Below are 1,122 nucleotides of genomic sequence, written 5' to 3'. Positions count from 1 at the left end.
TTTCACACAAAAACGAGCTGAAAAAACTGGAGTCAAAGATTCTTTTACCTGCTCCGAGTGTGGAAAAAGCTACTCACGTAAACAAGAACTTACGAAACACATGAGAATTCACACCGGAGAGAATCTGTTCACATGCACTCAGTGTGGAAAGGATTTTGTTGACAAAAAAGGCTTGACCAGACACCTAATGGTTCACACTAGAGAAAAACCTTTCAAATGCACTCAGTGTAGAAAGAGTTTCAGAGACAGAAGCGCTCTCAAAGATCACCTGGATTCTCACGCTGGAGTGAAGTCTTTCAGCTGTGATCAGTGTGATAAAACATTTGTTTTGGTATCACACCTAAGAACACACCTTAAAGTTCATGCTGCTGTGAAGCCTCACGTTTGTTCTCTTTGTGGAAAGAGTTTTTCACGACTGCACACATTAAAAGAGCACCAGAATATACATACTGGTATGAAACCTTACATATGTGACTGTGGGAAGAGCTTTACTGCACAAAGTAATTTAATCGAGCACCAGAAGATTCACACTGGAGAGAAACCTCACAAATGCTCACACTGTGGAAAGAGTTTCTTTTACTTAAAATCCTTGAAAGATCATGAGAGAGTTCATACTGGAGAAAAGCCGCACCAGTGCTCTTCATGTGGGAAGAGTTTCGCTCACTTACCTAATCTGCTGATTCACAAGAAAAAGCATTGCCCGAAGATGTATAAGTGAGAAAAGCATTTATGTAACTGGCAACATCAGTCCATTATATATTCACAGATAACTTTTTTTATTTTTTATTTTATTTTATTTTTTAGAAGTGATGCATATTGAAAAGACTCTTACATTTAAATCTGTCACACTGTGAATGTTCATGTGCTGTTATTATCTCTCACAGTCTGTATGAACATATGTAAAAAATCAGTCACATTTGAGCATTTAATTTGCTTTATTATGATGATATCATTTATTCTATCTATTTCCTTTTCATTTTTGTATAATTTGAAATAAAAAGCAACACAAGTATTTACACAACTCATCTAACAAATAAATGTACTTTAGTTTACATTAAATGTTAGAGGTTTAACATCGTATTCATCATTGCTTTATTACTACTCTGTATGTATGCATGTGTA

The 1,122-nt window shown here is 35.3% G+C and overlaps 1 protein-coding gene across 1 annotated transcript; it reads left to right on the top strand.

The window, feature by feature from the left end:
• Positions 1–35: 35 nt before the first annotated feature.
• Positions 36–839, top strand: LOC107736002 (gastrula zinc finger protein XlCGF7.1-like). Its single transcript, XM_016547523.1, has one exon. It carries the CDS (start codon positions 101–103, stop codon positions 716–718), a length of 618 nt encoding a protein of 205 aa, XP_016403009.1. The 5' UTR covers positions 36–100; the 3' UTR covers positions 719–839.
• The last annotated feature ends 283 nt before the right edge of the window (positions 840–1,122 follow it).

The sequence above is a fragment of the Sinocyclocheilus rhinocerous genome, unplaced genomic scaffold, assembly GCF_001515625.1.
Source record: "Sinocyclocheilus rhinocerous isolate Xijiao unplaced genomic scaffold, SAMN03320098_v1.1 C36429320, whole genome shotgun sequence".
NCBI lineage: Eukaryota > Metazoa > Chordata > Actinopteri > Cypriniformes > Cyprinidae > Sinocyclocheilus > Sinocyclocheilus rhinocerous.
Note: the sequence above shows the minus strand (reverse complement) of the source record. Positions and strands in the feature narration are given on the sequence as shown.